Source organism: Vidua chalybeata, chromosome 1 (genome assembly GCF_026979565.1).
Source record: "Vidua chalybeata isolate OUT-0048 chromosome 1, bVidCha1 merged haplotype, whole genome shotgun sequence".
Lineage (NCBI taxonomy): Eukaryota > Metazoa > Chordata > Aves > Passeriformes > Viduidae > Vidua > Vidua chalybeata.
The window spans coordinates 43,317,682-43,337,783 of NC_071530.1; the positions used below are offsets into that span (position 1 = coordinate 43,317,682).

Consider the following 20,102-nt stretch of genomic DNA (forward strand, 5'->3'; position numbering starts at 1 on the left):
GGAACTGTCTGTTTCTCTTCATTGAACTAAAGATGGAAATCAGAAGAGTAACTTAGTCTAGACACCTAACTTTTGGATGACTGAGAGTCAGGGACATGAATCCAACCCTATCTCTCTATTTGCCACATCACCAGGCACTACCCTCTGTGAATAAAGTGTATTTCTAAGTGTTTCTTGGACTTGGAACTTGCTTTAAATCCCATGCAATGTTAGGAACAATAGCTTTCTTCAAAATCAGTCTATTTTCCAATGCCCAACGAGCATGGGCTTTCAGTGTCCATAGCCAATCACTGATCTTCCATTTCCTCTAAGCACTGGCTGACTTGAAGCTGTACTACAGCAGTAAAACAAACCAGCAAAAGTTCTCAATTATCCCATTCAAAGCACCAATTTATAATTTTGCCACAAATCTCACCCATCAGTCACTCAACAAAGAACATATTTCATATATATACAAAAAATGAGCAACAAGGAGGAAAATGGCACTGACACTTACTTGTCCAAGCGTGCACTCCATGCCACCGAGGAAATCTGCTTCCTTCAGCCCATTGTGATTGCTGCTAATGTCATGGACCTCAAACCGCAATCGCTGCACCTCTTCAAAATAGAAGTCCACCGTGAACAGCTTGGAGAAGACAGGATTTATACAGGTTCGAATCACTTCTGTCCTGTCAACCTGTCAAGTCAAAAAGAAGTCACATGAGTTGCTTCTCTTTCTACCAGTGATGGACAACCATGAGCACCTGAAATACACTTTGCTCATTTATCAGGACTGACAGCTGGGACTGTGGCCATGGACAGTCCTGTTTGTACTGTCAGCAGCAGCTGCCCTTTCTGTGCTGGCCCGACCACAAGCACAAGACCACCTTCCCTTGCCTCTCCCTTCCAGCAAGTCTTTAGCAGAATAACTGGGAAATAAACTACAGAATTTACATCTCCAGCAGTACCCATCCATCACTACAAAACAGCAGCAGAGTGATACAGTCTCATCAAAGTAAATGGAAAAGAGAGTAACACTGTCAGTAATTACTCATTTCAGACAATTTGCATGATTAAAGAGTGGAGAACTGGATCCACAGCAACAGCTTTTCTTAAAAATATATAAATTTTTCCATGCTTATTTACATCATAAGAATCTGATGGGTTACACAGTGTTTATTCCTACCTTGGAGTCTTAAAACTTGTAAAGAAACATCATTAAATCTATATTGCTATTTCTTTTAAAAAAAGTGCTTATAGATTACTTTCTAGTTCTCTTAAGATGTAGTAGTTGGGTTTCCTATTTTTGAAATAGGTGTTTGTTATTTTTCATTATGATGCATCATTGATGACAACATAAGCAATGAAGCAATTTCCTTTTTTCTACTCTCTTTGCCCTGGCACAGAAAAAAACTTTAATAATTCTGTAAGATTAAAGGAACTGATCCTGAAATTAAGTAGGACTTGGGCACATCAGTGACTAGATAGGAGGTGGCTGGTGTGCCATGGAACAGACAAATTAAATTGCTCAGAGGAAGAGTGATGAGATTCTTTGTCTGATTCCTGATCAGGAACATCTGTTGGGCAAAAAAATGACAGCTGCTTGCTTCACTTTTCAGAGTTTATAATGCATTAGCCTTTCTAGTAGTTATCAGCAAGGACACAAAGAGTAAAGCAAATCAAAAACAGGTTAAAAAATGAACAGTTCCTGGTAGAACAGATTTATTTTAGTGCTCATCAAAGGTGTCAGATTGACAGCTCTGACAGCCGAAATCCTTTAGCTAATCATCAAACAGATGCTACCACTCAAGGAACAGATGCAAACCAGTGTTACCATTGCTGCCTTCTCACACAGCTGTGTCAATGTGCTCTAACTATGCCAGGATGAGACCATCACAAAGAGGAAAGAAAGCAACCTTACTTACATATTCATTCTTAATAAATTTGCATAGACTACCTGAAAATTATGGGTTTGACATCAGTCATGCAGAGAATAATAAGAGTAATATAAGGTGGGAAAGGACACCAGCCACCTTCATTCAGATGCTGGTCTATCTCAAAAAATGTTTTGTTATCTCCACTAGCAATCAGTATGACTCCAAATCACTATTACTGCTACAAAGAGAAATATTTCTTATGTTAGATAATGATGACTAATAAGTTCACTGAGACATTCCTGAGACCTAAGTGAAAAGTGTTCTTATTCATTTCAGAACAATGCTTATCTCACGAACTAGTGCTCCATCAGACCCATTAATCAAAATATTTAAATTAATGGTTTTAAATCTTTTTCATAGCCACAGCAATCTCCTAAACTTACTCCTTGTGTAAAAACTGTCAATTCAATAGCATCATTTTAATTGCTTCATTGGTCCAGCAGATCTCAGGCAGTAACTGAAGTTTCTGTTAGTTTCACTTCATCTCTTCCTTTCTGCTGGAAAGGGTTCTCCACTGTGAAACACATCAAGATTTACACTTGCAGTCAACACAGGTTAAATATGTGGCTGCTCAAGGGAGTAAAGTGCCTGAAAATGGAGGCCCAGGTCTTCACAGGGACATTAAAAATTTTAGTCTCACACAGAGATAAGACATTGTTTGCTTTTTCAGCCTGTGATTGACGGACATCCTTCCCTTGACAGACATCGTACTGAAATATAGCCATTTTACTGAATTTCCCCATCTTCCCACATTATTGAGATGATACATCAAGCCAACATGTCAGAGCATGAGATTACATGAGAAAAATCTGTATCGAAAGAAGCAATGCCAACAGCTCCACAAACAATACAAAATTCTTTGTGCCTCCCTCAGCCATCAGCTATAGCATTAACCCCTATTAGACCACCTTGGCCCTGGTCTGCTTTGTCAGCATACATCACAGCTACTCCTTCACTAGATAGTCAGGAAGCATTCTCAGCATGGAAAGCCCAGCTCCACTCCCTGGCTTTGATTACTGTGCAGCAGGGCTGAACACTGAGAACCTGCTGGAGTGACTCGTGATGAAGAAGCAGTGGCAAACAGAACAGCTCAAAAAATTCCCCAGCTCTCACGGAACACTCTGGTTAGGAGATGCTGCATAAACACAAGGTTTAATGTCCATTTGATTCCTGTCACTTTTTAAAGGCTGTTCTTTCTTCAGTATTCTTGCTCTCATATTCAATCATAAAGCCTCTCTTTAGAAATGCTGGATGAGTGTGAAACCTTAATGAAAACTGGTGAAAATACTATTTATTGCCAAGTGCATTTTCATGCTGATAACTATCAAAAAGTTCATGATCTATGGGGCTGCAGACATTTACAAAAACAAAACAAAACAAAAGAAAAAAAAAAAAAAACAACAATCTGACCTGGTTTTGTCTACAAGTTACCCTAATACCTGCAGGACCTGTTTAATTTCAATCAAAATATGGTGTCATCCTCCATGCTGACCCAAAATATGGGTTCATAGCAGTCTGACAAGATGTAAGCCTCAAGCCATATGCCCTTAGTCCTGCTGTCACCCAAAATCACTTACAGCACTTTCACTTATATGGATGATGAAGGCTCAAATGCTTAAAGAAAACACAGTGTAGCTTTGCCCAGCCTCATTAACTCAGCACTCAGGAAGTTACAATTTCTCCACATAAATGTTTTCTAAAACATAATGAAGAGCACTAAATCTCCATTACTTTTGGAGAAGACAGCTTTAAAATCCAACAACAGTATGTTGTAAGTGAGTGGAACTTACACTTTTGTTCTTGTTTCAGAAAACCCTAATCCTGACGAGATGCAGATTTTTCAACAGGACATGGACAGGGGTCATGCCCACAACTTCAGGATTTGCTGATGCCTGACATATGAGCCATCTGTTATTTTGGGACTTTGCTAGAACAAGGAATTTCTCCAACTCACTGAAGCAGAACAAATTTTCAAAAGAAACAATTGACAGCTACATGCACCTTTGGGCTGTTTCAAGAGGTAAAACTGACCTTAAAAAGAGCAGCGTTCATCCGACACCACGATCCGAACATCTGCTTCATGGTGCAGCTTCATCTGCACTTTCCCTTCAAGGACAATTTAAACAGAGAAAAGGACTTGCATCTTCACCTCCTGGGATGGACTCACACTGCTTTCCCTCTTCATCTCTTTAGGTCCTTGTCATTTCACAGAAGGTGGCACCCTGCTGAGTAGCCAGGATTACTTGGCAGGCCCATCTGGATGCAGCCACCCTGTGAGATTCCCCTTGGGGAACTATGAATGACATACAAACACCAAAGTTGGCATCCACAGTGCAAAGTGCCATCTCAACAGCAGGAATTAAAATATAGGAAAGAAAACGGGCCTTCTGAATCCTCTTGTCAAACTCGCAGGGAGTTGGATGCTGAGTTTGAAAGCTGGTTTCTCTTTGTACCGTTGACATGGATGGACAGTTGTCAGAAATGTTTGCCTGTTTCCCTGTTTGCCTACCATCACTGCTGAAGAACTGCAAAACTGTCCCTGCAGTCAGATAGCACCAAATCAAAGAAGGCACAAGGACAGATGAACAAATACTAAAATTCAGGTTTCTTATGCTGTTTATATCTTTTTTTCTGTGAGCTGCTGAAAAGCAGTGAGTTTTGCAAAACTGTGATAAATATGGTGTCTTCTGAGAACTGAGGAAGCAGTTCTTTATCCTAGAAAAAAAATCACTGACAAAGAAGTAATTCAATGGTTGAAGTATCGACTAGGGATCTCCACTCCATCTTCCACCATTAGTTGAGAAGTGAAGCCAAGGGAAAAGATCTAGCCCAAGGGGGATTTTTAATCATCTTCTATCAAAATTAGATGAAGTTTAAGCTATTGCATATACAAGGATGAACAAAGATTACATAGAAGCTTAGTGTCACCTGGTATCTAGAGCTTTCAAGTGATCAAAAAACCAACTTTCTCACTATGTTCTTGGAAATCAGGAAAATGGGGAATTGTCTACAGGACTCAAAGCTCTGCACCTCGAGGCCATGCTTGAGTATTTAGCACAGATTAGTGATGTGGAGAACTCCATGTCCCACATAGATAATTGGTACCTATCTGCTCTCCACTGTATTTCTAGCAGACATGCAACTAGCACAAAAGAAACACATCTTCACTGGTTGTTTCTCGGCATCTTTGAGGTGAAGAGCAGCCAAGGGCCATGAAGAACTCACTGTGTTCTCACCAAAATGACAATTTTAGGAGGAAAATTTTAATCAGGCTTACAAAATGGTATAGCTGCTTCATGAACTAAGGAAGATCTTTGGTCTACAAAATGATGGTCTGAAAATTAATATGGGTGCTGCAGTTCCTTCGGTGTTTATTGCAAAAACCTAGTTGAAGAGCCATAAAAATGCGAATTCCATTAAATAGAGAAAGTGCGTGCCACCAGAATGTGTTTTTTGTGGTTGTTACATTTTTAGCAATTTCTTAGTCCAACAATTTGACCCATTGTTCCTTATATATTTTAGAGGCCAACAAGGGAAAACCAACAGGCTCTATTTTCTACAGAAGTCATTATAAAATGCTGATTAAATCTAGTAAAATCACATTTGTCAGCTGAGATGACAAAAAGTCCAGAGGTGAAGTGGTAGCATTATTTTTAGGTCATCTGAATCTTAACAAGACTGAAAATTTCCATGATACAGTACCTTACATGAAAATTTGATACCAAGCAGAAAGCAATTTACACTTTGCTTGCTGGTTTCCGAGGAAGTTATTAATATATTTTTTATTATTCACAGTGCTTTCACAGCACTGCTTTCAAGCACTACTTTCACAGCACTGCTTTCACAGCACTGCTTTCAAATTTCTATCCCACAAATGATAAGTTATTGAAAAGGTCACCATAATTTATGGCCCTTATTTTCAGTTTAATTGATGATTGAAAACAGTGGAATGAAATTAGTAGATCCTTAATTATTTTCAGGCTGTAGAGTTCAGGCCTGAGCAAAATCTTCTCAATGTCAGCAGAAACCTTTTGCCACAGGCTGGCTTGAAGAGAAGCATTTAATGTGAACGGCCTTTAAATTATTTGCAATTAATTTCTTTTATTTGTGTATCTATATAAGTATTAGATAGCTTATAACCCCCTAAGTCAGAGCCATGAAGGCCTGCTTTCCAGCACTGGAAAACTAATACATAGAAACAGCCCAGATAACTGAAATTACAGGAAAACCAGGATTGTAATTTCTTAGTTGAAAAGTTCATCATTAAGAAAGCCCATTTCTCTGCTGACAGCCACTGACCAGCCTCTGCTTGATTACTTTTACTTGCTCAGTTACTTCTCATTGCTCTGAAGCAGGAAGCAGATAATTTATTATATACACTAAGTAAAAATTCTGCCAGAAGTTCACAGATGGAGTTGCCTTACATGTTCATAGCTTTTAAAAGAAGAGAGAAATGAGATTGTTGATAGGTACTTGCATGTGGTTTGTCTCATTCACTCAGAAACAACATTCACAATAGCTCTAACAGTCACTGCACAGTCACTCAGTGCCAGCACTTGAGGGCCGGTACTGAACCCTGTCAGACTTGAAGCCCGTGCAGGTTTCAGGGTCTCATCTGAGCAACTCCAAGCTCTCACAGCTAGAAAACATGAAAAAAACCCCATGGGTGCAATACAGGTCAATTCTAGTGCCAGGCAAATTGTGGTGACATTGTTAAGGAAGAGAATGGGGAGTTTCACGGGATTGGAAAGAATGCTGCTCAGTCCCCGGTATGATGAAAGCAGGACCGAAATTGGTTGAGAGCCCTTGTGCCAAGGGAATCACTGGTTTTCTGGAACAAAAGAGATCTCTGAGGGAGCTACAGCAGTCCCCTTTAGTTTTCAGACCATGTGCAGTTGTCATCACTGATTTCCTTGGTAAGCCTAAGCTTTCTAGGCTGCATAAAAATACTGGAAAAGTGCATAGGTATCCCTCCCACTCACTGTCCTTCTGGAAAGTTCAAATACAAGAGAAAAAAAGCAAGAGCTCTGCTAGTGCATTAATGCACAGTCACACTGTTCGTGACTGATCTAGCTACCTGATTTTAGTTTACTCTCCTCTGGAAAGGAATACTTTCATTTCATTCAAATAGTTCTGGATGTTAGAGAACACCAAGTCTTCTCAGCTTAATGTCATGAAACCCAAATATTTTGGGCCAGAGTGGTAATTTTAAGACACTGTATGGACTGTTATGAAAGCAAACATATTAAAATTGTTATCTTGTTGGACTTTAATGTAATTTCCTTGGATTTTTAACTGTTTTTCTGGTAACATGGCTACTGGGACTCCAGCTGTATCACAGGGAGTGAGTCATAGTTGTTGTGTCCCTTAAGAAAAGAAATGATAAGGCGTATTACAGGGAAAGAGTGCAAACATGAACTTGGGTTAAACAAGAAGTCAGGTTAAACAGAGGTTTGACAAAAATTTTGCCTAGAAAGGTTTGAAAATTAGCCAGTGGCTGCTCCTGGACACCAGACTCTGTCTGCTCTGATTTAGACCAGAAACACTAACTTTCATGCCTCACACCATTGGGGACCATCTGAGCCACCAGGCCACTGGTTATTTCACATGGCTCCCTCTGCATTCTCTTCTCTATACATTATAAAATACTACATCTCCCAGAGAAACACATTGCAACCATGTCCCACCACATGACTTTAACTTTCCTGGCTAAGAACGCCTTAAAATGCCACATACAGCTTTTGTTTTCTTGACACATGAATGCAGTGCCATAGCACCGGAGGCGCGGCAATGTCGGCCGAGCCCCAACAACACCAGCGTCACCACAGGGCGTGTGAGGGCAGGAAGGGACACCAGGCCAGCGGCACAGCAGCGCCTCGGGGTCACGCTGGGCTGGGCTACCAGTGAGCCCCAGTGGCACACACACACATCAGGGACTGACCCCTGAGCCAGCCTGGCCTCTTGGGCTCTCTCTGTGTCAGCTCAGCTGCCGACACCGCTCTGACTCTGCTCCGTCTGCCAGATCTGCGCTGGGAAGCACCCATGGACAGAGGGGGTGGTGAACTTGTGGGCTGGCCAGTCCAGGCTCAGGGATGCTGAGGAAAACATGTGAGCCAACTTTACTTTGCCTCCCGTGAATTTAGATTTGACATAAAGCCTGGAATAACAAAGAACTCCAGCCCGGACATTTCAACTGAAGAAAAACATAAATGCTGCCACTTCTCTGAGACCAACTGCAGAACTTCCATGGGGGGAAAAACTGTAAAACATGAAGCTTTTCCCCATCTAATGACCCTGGACTATAAAGAACAATGCACCAGCTGCTGCACTGTGAATATTCAAGCCAGTTTTGAAAAGCCAGTTGCAGAACATCTCAGTGAACCTGAAAAGCACAGTGTCTCTTCAGAGCACACCATTAATGTAGCATCAATTAAGGTTTTTCCAATGAACAATGATTAACTGGACTGAAAAGTGAAGGGACCATGATAAGGTAGAGAGATAGCACTGCCTTTTTCCATAAGATATTTTACATTATCTTACATTTAACAGGGGAGCACTTGTAATTCTGAATTCTTTTGTGCAACATTTTGAGTCCAGCTAGAGATAAGAAGAACAAGTTTGAAGAGAGAATGTCAAATCAGCTATGCATAATAGATTTGGGAAACTTCTTGACAAGCAGTGGAAGCTCCTGCAAAGCAGTACAAGGATTTAGCCTCCAGGGTAGGCTCCCCCCAGGGGTTAAGAGGTCGCAGTCTTTTGGCCCTCACTATCACTTTAGAGAGTAATGATCATGCCTCAGCAGAGGGCCCTTTTTTCCATATCCCTGCTTAAGCCATGAAGAATTATGAATTAGCTATGAGCTATCACTAAGAGGTGACCTAACACAATACCCTCTTGGGTACTGAAAAGTTTAGGCTTACTTCCAAATAACTAGTTTCTCTTATAATCTTCTATAAAAAGCTTGAGCATCTGCACATACAGTTTCCTAGTGAGGAAGCCCAGCAAACTCCTTGACTCCCTCTGCACAAGGCCAGCATCTACAGAAGCTGATATTCTGGAGGTCACACCTTCCAGAGTGACCATGGCCATGCATCAAGCTGTGTTTTGCAGCAGGTAGCAATAAGAGTTCCTGCACCAGATTACCTCCTGCAGGGTCATTTAATAGAGACAAGCAATGATTATGCCAACGCCCTTTATCTTACTCTGGTAAGATTTCTGAGCCTTAACAATCACATAAAATTGACAACTATAGAATTTTTGGGATGAAAGAATGCATCTTCTGAGGTACTCAACACATCCTGACCCCATCATAAGCAACACAGAAGGACCTAATAGAAATCACATAGTGGCAGGAGATACCCATGTGCTGTGCTTCCTTGTATATTTAACAACTACAAGTAAGCATAAGTTATATTTAACAAGCACAAGTGCATAATGACCTGCATCAACTTATGGGATAAGGTGATATAATTCACTCGGCTGTGATTACACTGGCATAAGAAAGAAGAGAAATTAATTTTTTCACTGAAAACTCTTGAATGCCACCTCCAAGCTGAGCCTTGAAGCCACAGTCTTTCTTTACTTGATATCCCAGATACAGCCCAGCTATTCAAAGACCATGATGATTGCCATTTACTATTCCACAAATTTCATTTGATGCTAAGAGCTTTAATCAAATCTTAATTTACATGTCACTGAGGACACAGGCGTTCTGCAGAAGACAAAACTGGTCCTTCGAAGTGGTAACAAAAATACTCACATATTTTACCATTTAGCTCCACTCCTAATTTGCCATGAATTGCTAGCAAGCAGTTTAGTGCCTGGCAGCTGTCTGAAAGTCAGAGCACTATGCAGCCATTTAGAAGTTCTTCAGCCATATCTTCTCCACACAATTTCCCTCACAGGTTAGAAAGCGAGCCTTGGGAATACAGGTTTTCATTGAAGCAATTTCATTGTTATTTGATTACTCTTTTTAAATCTGTTTCTATGGAGAAACACAGTTTTGTTGATTATTTCTGTCCAAGAAGGGAGAGTTTTTATGTGTCAAATGCTTAGCTACTTTCCCCCTTACAGATGATATTTTAATGTCTCTCGATAAGCTAATTTTTAAGTTCTTTACTGTAAAATGAAATTGTTTTTAATATTATTTTCATTCACAATACAACAGATGACCTTGCCTGCATGACAGTAACAAAAAATGCAAAAAATGGACTATGATTTAAAATTTGCTAAGCACCTGATGGTTGAGTTTTTCAAATGCTATTGCTTGGGAATCCTCAATTCATGAACAGAATACTGTACTCACACAATTAGATTCTGCTACATCGTGAGGCTACAAAGAAATTAATTTAAACTTACTCTAACCAGGATGCAAAGCATTTATTTGCTAATTCCATCTTTCATTACTCCAAAACTAACTTCTAGAATTAATTTTTAGTACAGACAGATAATCTCACATACAGGGCTCCAGTCTTCTGCAGCATTTACAGTCATGTTTCTTCTCTTCCTGATGTCCTGGAGGACAAAAGATTTAGCAGATTGACAAATATGTTCTAGTGTCAGCCCATTGGAACAGCAGGGCAGACATTTGCTGTTGCTGAACAGCAGTTAAGCCTGCACAGAGACCTTTAGAAGTGAGAAGTGTTCATGGTGGCACAGGATTGATCAGGGGAGAAATCTGACATTATACAATTTCTCATAATTTACACATAATTGAGAACAGAGAAACATCAGGTGATGGGATGATCTTTGCTTCCTGAGTATCAGTAGGGCTACATTATACTACATAAGAAGTCTATGCTGCTTCAGTAATTTCCTCTTTAATTAACTGACTATAAAATGTATTTTGATAATTTATTTATCTTGAGAAAGATTTCCTGCCTCATACACCCAAGTAAGTTAAGCATAACTAATATAGATTCTCAGATGGGTTAATGAATTATGTCAATTGATACAGGCATTAGAAAATTAATTTTCTAATGAAGCACTCATAATTAAAGATTTGATAATTTGTTTTTAATGTTGTATTTCAACTGCTCAATCAATTATATCATGGAGTCATTACAGAAGAAAGGCAATGTACTATTACACAAAGTACACAGTGCTTTACCAGTTTTTCCTGAATTCCTATACCAGAAATAACAATTTACAAGGTCCATTTAAACCAGTTTGAGTTGTCACAGACAGCTGGGGAATTTGGACCATGTGTTCGAATGACAGCCTAGAAAAATAACAGATTTGTTGTAACTGAAGTCTATCATAAAGTATCTCACTCTTTCTTTTACACATGGATCTTTTGAAGCTTCTCAAAAGGGTTACCATTTGCTGCAGCCATGGCTTCCCAACTGCTTGATCCACTACGCAGGCACATCAGTGGAAGCCTTTCTGTGAACTACTGCAAAATCCAGGAAAATAGAGTAGGGCATTGTTCTTCTCCCAGTTATACTGACAAGCACACATTCTGGTATTGAATAGTACAAAGCTAATTAGAAGTAGAGAGCAAGTTTAGCTGAGTTGTGTTACAGGCTTGCAGACAACATCCTATCAGACTCCTGACTTGGGACCTGTTTGGTTTGTACTGCAAGGATCTCAGTGAGTTAAGGTTGCTGTAAGTATCTGGTAATATCTAATTCAAAATGGTTTCTGAAAAACAAGAACATTGTAATGAAGCCTCATATACATGCATGCTATACAAAATTGCATAAGCTCAATCTGAGATGACCACAAATTTCCCTTCCCTGAGAATGACTGGCGCCTGGGATACACTACATACAGGGATCTTCTTTACTACATCTGACTTGCCTACATAACCACCACAGACAATAAGCAGCTAAAGCTGCTTCCTGTAATGGCTTCAGGTACTCCTGGAAAGTGTTATGACTTTCCAAGAGTTATTTGTAAACAATATGTCCACATACATCACATGCAGCACACATACACAATATGTCCCTCTTAAATTCACTGTGATTTATAAAATTGACTAGTATATGCATAGTTGTGCAGAGGTACAAATGCTCAGAGCATACCAAATCCAGCCTGGTACACCTCCTGGCAACAGCAGGGATGAAAAATGTGGACTTTTTTTTCAACTAGTGAGCAGAAGATTTGATCATAAAAGACAAGTGTTAGTCATTCATTACTTCCATTGAGTGCAAGTAGTCCATGTATCTACTCTTGTTTCCTACTATCATGCTCTACATGTTGCAAGTACAGTTTTATGGGTGTAAATTATACATGCTTCACCAGGATTCGGTTTCTGTATATCCCACCATGAGATCTTTCAGCCCTGGCACTCAGGGGTTTTAACTTAGAATGGAACAGCCAACAAAGAGAGCACAACACCCTGTGCAAGACACTGTCCACTAGGAGGGTGGTCAATACAGATATGCAAGAAACCTAGAGCAAAGATATCACAGAACAGTCAGATCTAAGCACCCTTCAGACAAACCCCATGATAATCCCAGGAAGCCCTGTGAAACTCCACATACTACTGGCCACAATAAATAAGCAGTGCCAGCAGGATTTGGTCCTCCTGGTAGACTTTAAAACTGAGCTATGACTGAAGCTATGAAGAAGTAGCCTTGTAGCAAGGCAGGTTTTGATGGAGATTTGTCCATGTGTAGTTCATGGCTTCCCTTTGGAGGGCCGTGTAAGGATGGCTTTAGGGACAGACACATAGACATAAAAAAAAACAGCTTCAAAATGAAAACACTGCCCAGGCTCCTCTGACTCTGAGAATAGAGACAAAACACTCAGCACACCCCAGCAGTTCAGTGTGCTCAGACCATGAAAGAGGATCCCGGTTCCCACAGTGTGCATGCACAGCCCACCTGGGGTTACAACCTGGTGGCTCAGAAGGAGTCAGTCCTGCCCAAGGCTATTCACAGCCCTCACAGGTTCCTGCCTCTGCCTTCTGCTCTGGGAGACCACTGCAGTGGAATGTGCCAAATTAGTTACTAAGTAATTCATAAGCCATTTGGTCTTTATGCATGGGGTCCTAAAATTTGATTTTGCTGACACTGCTGAAAATCTATGAGTTGTGTCAGGGATCAAAGGCATCACCAAGAGCCATTTTGGCTAAAATTTCCTGATTTTTATCCCCTTTTTAAAAAAAGAGCAAAAAATTAGTGTAGCTAAATATGATCGTGTATATTCTTGTCCCAAGAGAATGCTAAGCTTGACTCACAGAATTACCACATTTGGCAGTGAGACTCTTTCACTTTTAGGGGCTGTAAAACTGTAATAAGCCACAGAAAGCTTTGATTGGATTTCAGTTCTCTCTCTGTGTATTTGAGGTCTTTTCCTGATACCAGTAATATTGAAGTCAACAAAACTCAAATATGTATTTTCATGTCTTACTAAACAATGGAAATGAAAAGCAACAGAAATCAGCAGCACTATTATATATCTGTAGTGTTAAATTTGTCTCTTTGCATAAAATAGATGGCATTTTATAAACTGGCCTTTGAGCATAGCTAATATATTTCAGGCATGCTTTTTTCAATTGGTGTATTTGGGCAATTTTTCCAATGCTTCCATAATTAACAAAAAAAGATACTTTAATACCCGCTCTCCACATATCTCCTCTAAAATTCCCTTTGATAAGAATACTTCTCAATACCTTCTCTGCACATCATGGATTTTCTATTAACAAACTGATATGGAAAGGAGAAACGTAAATAAAGCTTGACAAAGTTTGTCTTTAGACCTGGAACACTGTAGAAAATTGTTTCTGTTGTAGATGTTTGGGGAGAAAACACACTTTTGCATTCTGTTCCAAATTATGAGACCTAGAGCAATGCACTTATTATTCTTCTGTATGAACAGTCCAACTCCAAAAACTGTAAAGGCTGGGCTGGAGGATGCTCTTGGTAACAGTTTCAGCTCAGAGCCTTGTGCAGCCCACAAGGCTGGGCTTATTAGGGCTAGACTTAAACAAGGAAAGGGTGGATTCAGGCATGTATCATCACTAGGATGTACTTTTCTGAAAACCACCATCAGGCTGCCTCCTACCCAAACCAATCTGGTGTTAGATTCACTCTGATATGCTGGGGGAAATCCTTCAGCACCATATAAAGATTGCAAAAGTCAAAAGAAAACTCTCCCTTTAACAACTGAGTGCAAGAGGGATTTTGGCTGAACCATGCAGTAGAAACCAGGAGTAGCATGTCAGGGTGCAGCTTGCATTGATCCTATTGCTGTAGGAATATAATCTGCACATCGGTATCACTGAGACAGCCTTTAGGCAATTTGATCACTGATGGGATTCAGGGAGCTTGCAAGCTACATGTGTAAGAAATCCAGCCTGTAATCCATTCCCTATCAATCTGCCATGTGTTTGGAGCTCCAGGTGACAGCCCTGAAAGACTCCCAAACATCCTGCACTAAATGACTCATCCCAACACAGCACTTCAGCCTAAAACATGGAGTCCATTCTTCTTGCACATTGAGAAACAAAAGCAGGACTTGGTTTCTGCCAGGTGGAAGCAGTGACATTAGTGATCTAGCAGAGTGATGTGCCATGCAATGGGGAGAAGAACAGGTGAATAGCTACCATGGCTAGAGGAAAAAAAAAGGCTAGAGAAAAGTGAAAACTCCCATTATATAACCAGGAGTGGAGTATTGTTCATCCTGCTATCTTATTGCATTCCTGCAGAATAATAAGATGGCGGTATGAAAGAAGAATTACTACAGACATGCTGATCTCTTCAGCTTCAAATAGAGAGGAACAACTGCAGTAGATACCAACCACGCCAAACCATGTCAGTATTCAAATACAGTAGAGACAGAAGTGGTCTTCAAACATTCTGCATCTCCGGAAGGCCAACTTGTTTTAAATCAAGAACTACCCCCTTTAATAAATTCCTGCTGTAATTTTTTGGTAGGAGAATCCTCCTGTTTACTCAGAAGAAAGTAGTCCAAGGAGAATGTCTTTCTTCATCTAGACACATTGAAAAACAGGAAGAAAATAGTACAACCAATCAATTATTCATTTAGGTCAAGTCCTGTGGTTTTACCCCTCTTTGTCTACTTCAGACTTCTAGTTTTGCTTTTATTTTATTACTGGTAAAGAATGACTTCAAATTTCTACTAGTTAGCAGATTTGATTTTTGTCTCTAACATCACTTCCTGCATTTGCACAAAACAATGTTTTTAGGGCTAAATGTATTTAGCAGTGGCCTTTCACTTCAGGCATCTTTGTTTTAGCATCTTCCCATCAAGATCTGTACGGTCTGGTTTTTAAGGCTGCTGTGTTCCTGGTGCTCCAACTGATTCCAGCAAGGACTGTAAACACTCAGCACTTTTGAAGGTCAGATATAAAGTGGTGAGTAGTGGGACAGGCACAGCCCAGCCTGGAGGTTTCCCACAAGAGAATGTAGCTCCTGTGAGCCATGGGGGAGCACGGGGGCTAGAAAAGCAAGAGGATTGCATGAAATTTGTCCTGAGAGTTACACCAACTTGTGCAGGAAGGCTGCTGAGAGTGATGGAAGACAGGCCAGGGAATTGATAAATGCATGGAAAACTTAGAGTAACTTTCTCCATCCTGCAGTGTTTCTAACTGCAAGAATCATGAATTTTGGCACCTCTCATAAGATCCCCACTGCAAAAATAACCTAATGTTTTCTTAATTGAAGCTATTTTCTTTGTGGTTTTGGGAAAAGTTCTGAACTATAAGGAGAATTATCTAGTAATTTGAAAATTGGATGATAACAAAAAACTAAAATGGAGGTAACATTGATTTTTCTTAATCCTTTTCATTTTAAATATCTCATAAGCTGGGAAAGTTGATGCAATGCCCTGAAATGCGTGAACTTGGTTTTGTCAAACTTTGTAATTCCTGCTGTAATGCCATGATTGGTTGGGTCACATTTAGGGAATAAGGCAAGGATTTAATGCTTTTAGGTTTTGGTATCTCAGGTTTGAAACTCTGGCATGAACTGCCAGAGCATAGCATCCTATTTGGTCCTGTGACTTACAATTTCTTGGATGAGCATAAAACCATTAGTGAAGATTAAAAAACAGAGCTGGCAGCCACTACAGCTACGGAGCCTTGCTGAAAAACGCATATGTATTAGTGACTCCTCATTATAATTCAAATTGATTTAATGCTAGCTACCAAAAAAATCTGCTAGAAGTTGCATGCAACCATCAGGATGCCATTAGTAATCTAATCCATAGCAGTCTGATGGTTAATGAACCTTTTGGAATGTAAATCACTTATCTCAATTTCAGCATAAGTCTTGCTGCAAGGAAGGACAATCTTCTGCTAATCCAGCTCAGCACTAAAAAAAAGTTGGGATTTTTCCATTAACTACATAATGATGTTCCAGAGAAATCTAAGTGTTAATACAAAATTGTGGAAACATGGCTGTACAAGCTCCTGCCATAAAATGTTTAAGGGACAGGTATACCAAAACACAGAGAATAGCTGAGAAGAAAATACTTCAGCCATGATTCCATTAGGGATAACAAGCTGCAATCCTTATGGTGCAAACAACTTTGATGAATCAGATACATTGCATCCACAACTCTGCAGAATGAATATTGGTATATGCACTGTTTATGAAATTAAAAAAAAAAAAAAAACAAACAAAAAACAAAATCAACCCATTTTAAATCAAAAACTATAAAACAAGACACATGAATTAGAAACTCTATCTGTTGCTTCATTTCTTCCCATGATCCCAGCCTTTATTTTGTCTTCATAGACTCTTCAAGGCAAGAACTGGCTCTTTTAAGATATGGTGGGGATGTTTCTATAATGTAATTCAGGAGCAGATTATTTCCTCACAGGCACTCTTATAACAGGGGTGGAAGATTTAAGGACATCCATGCAGCTGCACCCTTGTCAGCTGATGGGGAACTGTAGATCACACACATCAGTTATAATAGGGCCTAAACTGTTTAAACATGTTTAATACTGCTTCCCTGCCAGTAAATCCATGCTTGGTACATGAATATTCAGAACATATGTAAATCCACAATGCAGAAAGATGGTCTTCAATCATTGCTAAGCTTTTCAGTGTTTCTACATATACTACAAGAGCAGATTTGTTGTCATGCCTTTTTTCCAAAAATGTCCTTTATTTTTATTCATAGCCTGCTCTATTTATTCAATGAAAATTGTTTATTGGCGTATATATTAAATCCTCCAGACTTTGCAAGGCTTGTCAGAAACTAAATTTCCATGGCATAGTAGGTAATGCTGCTAGTTTAACCCTGATTCAATAATGCATTTATGTGCCTCCTTTCATGCAGGCTCAGAGTTCTCCTATTTTAATGGACGAGCAGACTGCAAAAAGGTAATGAAGCACCTAAGCGTTTTGTGAATTGGAGCACTTCATAATTCTTTAATTATGTAGCAATGTAACTCTTAAAAGTCTTCTTTTTTAACAGTTACAGTACTGCTGTTTAAATAGCATATGAATCCTGTTTAATTAGCTATTGCTAGGTAGAATTTTTAAAACCTTTCTGAAATTAAAAAAAACCAACAGTTATTTCAATAGTTTAAATCAAGCTTATTTTTGTTCGCTACGGCTATAATTGGGCCTATGTTTAGTAAAGCTCCACAAAAAATGGCAGAAGTATTTTCCTAAATGTTTGAACACTGCTCATTCTATCAGGAAAGCTTTGCTTTTGTTTATTTTCACACATCATTTGGGCTGAAAACTACTGCAGCGAGGCAGGGTATGTGGACCCTGGCTTCAGCACTCCAACTATCATGGTCTGTGAAGCAGAGAAACTCAAAAAGACCTAGATACTCTCAGCAGGTAGAGGTATGCCTTTTTTGGCATTTTTTGAAGGACTTCCATAAACATACTTGCGTATACAAGAAAAAAATCCACAGATTTCATTAGTGGTAGAAAGTTACGGTTCTTGACATCTGTTCCTACGCCATATGGAGGCAACAGGAATTTTAATCTAATTTTTAACCTTTAAAAATCTCTCACCTGTATTCTAAAAACACTGTAATACCATCTATGGAATTTTTACCAGGCAGAAGATCTTTCAGCATCTGTCTTAATCATGACAATCACCTTAATGAAAAGGGGCACTGATTTCATTTGCTTATATTCTGTAGCGAACACTTGTATTTTTAATTGTATTGATTTCTTAATTGTAATGTGGCATGGAATTACTGTAAGGTAAAGTCAAAAATCCTCACTTAATTACAAATTCTTTAGAACATGATCTTGGATTTTTCACCCCTGCAATACAAACCTACAACACTGTACACTCAAACTCTCAATATATCACAGTGTGGCACAGCTATGTAAAAGGCTAGTCTCAGAAAATGAAAGGTTGGGGTCAGGTTATTTTTTAGAAGGTAACTTATGTAAAGAGCTCCAAATGAAAGTGTACATTGCAGTTTTCCTCAGCTATAAGACCAATCACAGAATGAAAGAAGAAAGGAAAAAAACCCAACATATTTAGAAATATCAGCAAGTTTCTGAAGTGGGTGTTTTTGTCATGCTACTCAGTTTCGAGATGTTCCTGGGTTAAAAACTGAGATCTAAACTTGTGCTGGTGATGTTTGGATGAAGCCCTGGATCCATTAGGGAAAATTGCACAGGGTCTGTCCTGTGCACAGATTTCAAAATTAAGTTGAAATGGTGATTAAATACCAATTTCTCTGGCTACAATATCACATAAGTGACTGTCATGGTGAACCATCCAGAGGCTTGAGAATCAGATGGTAAGGACCATGTCGATGTTATCTGCTGAGACAGACTTCCTAGAGTCACAAGAAAAACAAGAAACCAATACAGTGCCCAAGTAAGATACCACATAGTCCCTTCTGAGAGATTTTTTGCTTCTGTAGTTACCTATGGAAATGCTGGAAATATAGCATGGAAAAAGTCCCAGAAGATCAAAGGGGCCAAAAAGACTGGAAGATATTGTTGGCTTGTGATGGTGGCAGACTACTCACTGTGTACTACAGAAACCTGAAAATCCAAATCTTTCAGGAAAGGCACTGTTGATCTCATGAGAAGGTCTGAAGCCTTTGTGAAATATTCTGAAGGGCAAAACATTCCCAGATGACATATTTAGTTAAGAGAAGTGGGAGTTATTTCAAGGTGGTATAAAGTGCCTTGGATAGCTTGTCAGGTGGCATATGGAAAATTTAAGCAATGTGTGCAGGAGTGCACATATGGTTGGGAGGCTCTCAGAAGCACTAGCAGAAGTGGCCAACAAGCAGCAAGATGATGTCTCTGATGTTGCATTCTTCAGTTACAAGAATAGACTGGTTGAACATGGCTTTAGGTGCATCCTGTGACAAACAGCAAACCAAACCACCAGTGTCTGTCACACAGCACTGTCGTGTTCTCAGCAGATGTGTATTACAACAGGGGTGGCTCAGTGATAGAGTACTCAATCCAGCAAACACTCTCCTGCATGTACGTCCTCCTGGATGAAGTCAGAAAGGTGCTTTTCAAACCTGGACTGGTTTTGACAGTATTTCATAAAACTCCTGAAGAGCTGGGGGGCTGAACACTCTCCTCCTGAGCACTAAACAGCTACCCACACCTTCTGTCAAGTACATCTGTTATTGCCAAACGTATTGTCAACACCTCTATTTACAACTTAACACATTTTTAATTCATGCTACTTCCAAACTGTGTGCAAATACTACTATCCCCACCCGCTCCCCCAAAATTCAATCCCTCATGACTAATGGAAGAGTTTCATGTGAAACAGAGAACTGGATTCTTGGGCAGCCTGTGATGGATGCCACAAAGACCTGGGCTACTTTATCTGAGGAGGCTGGGTAGCCAAACGGCAGTTCTCCTCAAGAAATTCAGCCTCTACCTTAGAGGGCCTACAAGTTCCTAAGGAATGGATGCTGAGAAGCCATACAAAAAAAGGACCACTAAATGTTTGCCCTGTCTCTTGTTCAGGCCTCTGTAGGAGACAAGCAGTTGAACTAGGCCCATCATTGGGCAGACACTGGTCACTTTTTGTAGGATCTGTTATTGGCATAAAGCTGTGGTATCCAAACATATCTAACTCTGTTTGGGAAAAGAAATGCAGAATCCTATCATATCCTGACTGGTCTGGGGCGCTTTGGGCAGTCCAGAGCCAAAATGGTGTACAAGGCTGTTCACACCACAGTTCTCTGAGCACACACCACAGGCTCTACTTCTCTCTAAGAAGTAACAGCAAAGAGAAGTAAGGAGAGGCAGA

General features: G+C 39.8%; 1 protein-coding gene across 4 annotated transcripts in view; it reads right to left on the bottom strand.

Moving 5' to 3' along the window:
- Positions 1-20,102, bottom strand: part of CPNE4 (copine 4) — a 225,567-nt gene that overhangs the window by 110,853 nt on the left and 94,612 nt on the right. For all 4 annotated transcript variants that reach the window (XM_053958980.1, XM_053958999.1, XM_053958977.1 and 1 more), the window contains one exon: positions 497-676. In XM_053958980.1, the coding sequence (XP_053814955.1) occupies positions 497-676 (180 nt within the window). The remainder of the gene's footprint in view (positions 1-496; positions 677-20,102) is intronic.